At 30.6% G+C, this 2,763-nt stretch overlaps 1 protein-coding gene across 2 annotated transcripts in view; it reads left to right on the top strand.

Annotated features, from left to right (window-relative positions):
* Positions 1-2,173, top strand: part of LOC117168248 (venom acid phosphatase Acph-1-like) — a 10,864-nt gene extending 8,691 nt beyond the window's left edge. For both annotated transcript variants that reach the window (XM_033353748.1, XM_033353747.1), the window contains 2 exons: positions 1,189-1,397; positions 1,915-2,173. In XM_033353748.1, the coding sequence (XP_033209639.1) occupies positions 1,189-1,397; positions 1,915-2,055 (350 nt within the window). In that variant the 3' untranslated portion in view covers positions 2,056-2,173. The remainder of the gene's footprint in view (positions 1-1,188; positions 1,398-1,914) is intronic.
* Positions 2,174-2,763: the final 590 nt, after the last annotated feature.

Below are 2,763 nucleotides of genomic sequence, written 5' to 3' on the forward strand. Positions count from 1 at the left end.
TTTCGATGTTTGCATTAAAATAAAAATTAAATAAACAAAAAAATAAAAAATCTACTCTCACCATTTTCTGAAAAATTTAGTTCTAAATTTTTCAAAAAAAAAAAATTCTAAAATCGGTGCATAATTGCGTTCTAAATGTCATTTTGAACCTCGTTTTCCGATTTCACCCCACTGTGCGCTGCTACGGTGCGAACTGGATAAGTACTGTTCACTTATCGGGCCGACACTCGAGAAACAGAAGTTTGCCACGTTGCCAATATTGTTGTGTTTACGGAGAGAATGTAGTGTTTATCATTGTGAAAAAAGTCGGTATTAAAAGCTATTTTAGAAAGTAATATATTTTTAATATTTTGGATATCTCTGACAAGCTTCATAGTTATTTATGTGTATATTGTGGATAACATAATTTGAATAAATAGATATAAATAAATAATACAATAAACCAAATTGGCAACGTGGAAAACATTTGCTTTTCGAGCGGCGGTCCGATAGGTGAACAGTACGTATGCAGCTCGCTTCGTAGCAGCGCGACAGATCGCACAGGATTGGTTGGTTCTCTGGGTGTGTGCACGGACGGCTCGTGCGTGAGCCTTTCCTAGCATACTGCATACGTTTTTTCTTGTGCGAACCCCTTAACGCAGGAGAAAGGGGGTTATCTGACACTTCCTGTTCGCTTCCCCTACAGCCCCGAAAACGAGAAGTGTCGTAGAGTCGACTGTGTTTAGTAATTTATATTCATTTGGTAGATTATTGAGTAACTTGATAGCTATGATATAACTGTTTTTGTCATTTAAAGTTTTGTCAATTTTCGGGATTTGTATATATTTATTTCTAGGTATACTATTTGACTAAGGTTAATTGGGTTTTCACTATTTGTGAGAATTAATAAGAAGCAATAAGAAAGGTGAGTCTGGTCCTAAGTTTTTGAAATGATGAAAGAAGTTTTTTTTGGTAAGTAATTTTTTTTTTAATTCAGGACCACACTCAGCTTTCTTAGTGATTCTTATTTATTATTCGAAACTTTCAACTCGATGTGGTGTTTCATATGAAAATATGTTAGAAAATAAAAAAAATTTCGGTAACGAAGGAATCTCGTCACGTGACACTCTCGTCTCATAGCCTATTTATTATAAGTATAAAAATTAATTATTAATTACATTGCAACAATTACAAACAACATTTTTTCAGGAATATTATTGAAAAAAATAACAGAAGATATGGTTGCTGCAAAAAATGGATCACTGGATAAAGGTCGAAAAATTACACTATACAGTTGTCATGACCTTAACATAGGAGCACAGCTTCTTGCTCTCGGTATCGCCAAACCACATTTACCTAATTATGCCAGTTCAGTGATTTTAGAACTTCATCGAGATAATGGTCAATATTTTGTACAAGTGAGTAACATTATTTAATTCAAAAAATGCAACTAAATAAATTTCCTGTATATATTTAAAGCCGCGCTTTAAAAAGTTGCCTAACCATTTCATTTCTTATATTAACGCAGTTTTTCTTGTATGTAATATTTTAACCTTTTAATTAATTGATTATATTAATTAGACATTATCAATATAATTTTATTATAGAATTTAGTAGAAGTAGTATAGCTATGAGAGTACACCCTACTTACGAATTGAGAAAGGTTATGTTCAATGTTGATTTACCGATCATCGAGAATACCTACTGCTGGTAATCTAGCATGGCACAGAACCAAGCTTGGTCGGTAAGTGACGTGGTAATCTCGTAGCTCTACTACTAGTAGAGGACATTTTAGAGGCCCTCTTTGCATTTTTAAAATTTTATTTTTGTTACCAGTTATGCCCCTTTTTGAGGAACGGTTTCCTTTATAAAAGACTTTTAAATTACATTTAGATCTGTTGAGATTAACTAGTTTTTAATTTTTTAAATATAAAGGTCTTGTATTACAAGGGTATTCCTTCTGTCATGGAAGTTAGAAGAATTCCAGGCTGTTCTACATTGTGCCCGCTTGAAAAATTCATCGCATTGTTGGAGGAAGTTATGCCAAATGATGAAGAACTGAACTGTCTACCCTGATTATATTCATTTTATCATGGTTGACACATAAATAATTTCAGCTATGTATATAGAAATGAAACTAAGTTTTTACTAAGAAGAAAAAATGCGAAAAATTAATAAATTTAATTTAAAGAGTCTGTTTACAAAAGTGAATATGTTCATTCCATAGGTTTAAAAAATATTGGAAAAAGTTCTATATCTCAAAAACGAATTAGGGATAATGACCGTGAAAAAAATATTTTATAGTTTTTACATATTCTACCAGTGAGTGAAATAAAAAATGCTCACTGATTCCTAAAAGTACATCTATTTAATAGAGGACTACAACTTTCATTAAAATAATTTTTCACTAAAACTAATTTTTTTAAAAAGTAAACTAAGAATTCCTCAGTACATTTTTTTTATCTGGACTAAATTTTACTCAATTTCTATTCAGCGAAAAAGGAAAAAAGTAGAATTTTTGTTGACTTTATAGACTAGAAATTAATTAATAATAATTAACCCTCGTGCATCAAAGTCAGAGTTTGAATTTTTTACTTATTTTTTTATTAATTTTTTTTTTTGCTCTGAGATCTCATTATGAAAAATAGTTTTAAAATATAAAAGAAAAAAAGTTTTCTGAGCTTTTTGAGAAAGTTCTAATTTTAACAGAATTTTTTTTTCAAATTTTACAAGAAATTTGTATTATTATTGGAGACACTAACAACCGATCAGTGGGGATATCTT

The sequence above is a fragment of the Belonocnema kinseyi genome, chromosome 2 (genome assembly GCF_010883055.1).
Source record: "Belonocnema kinseyi isolate 2016_QV_RU_SX_M_011 chromosome 2, B_treatae_v1, whole genome shotgun sequence".
NCBI classification, from domain to species: Eukaryota; Metazoa; Arthropoda; class Insecta; order Hymenoptera; family Cynipidae; genus Belonocnema; species Belonocnema kinseyi.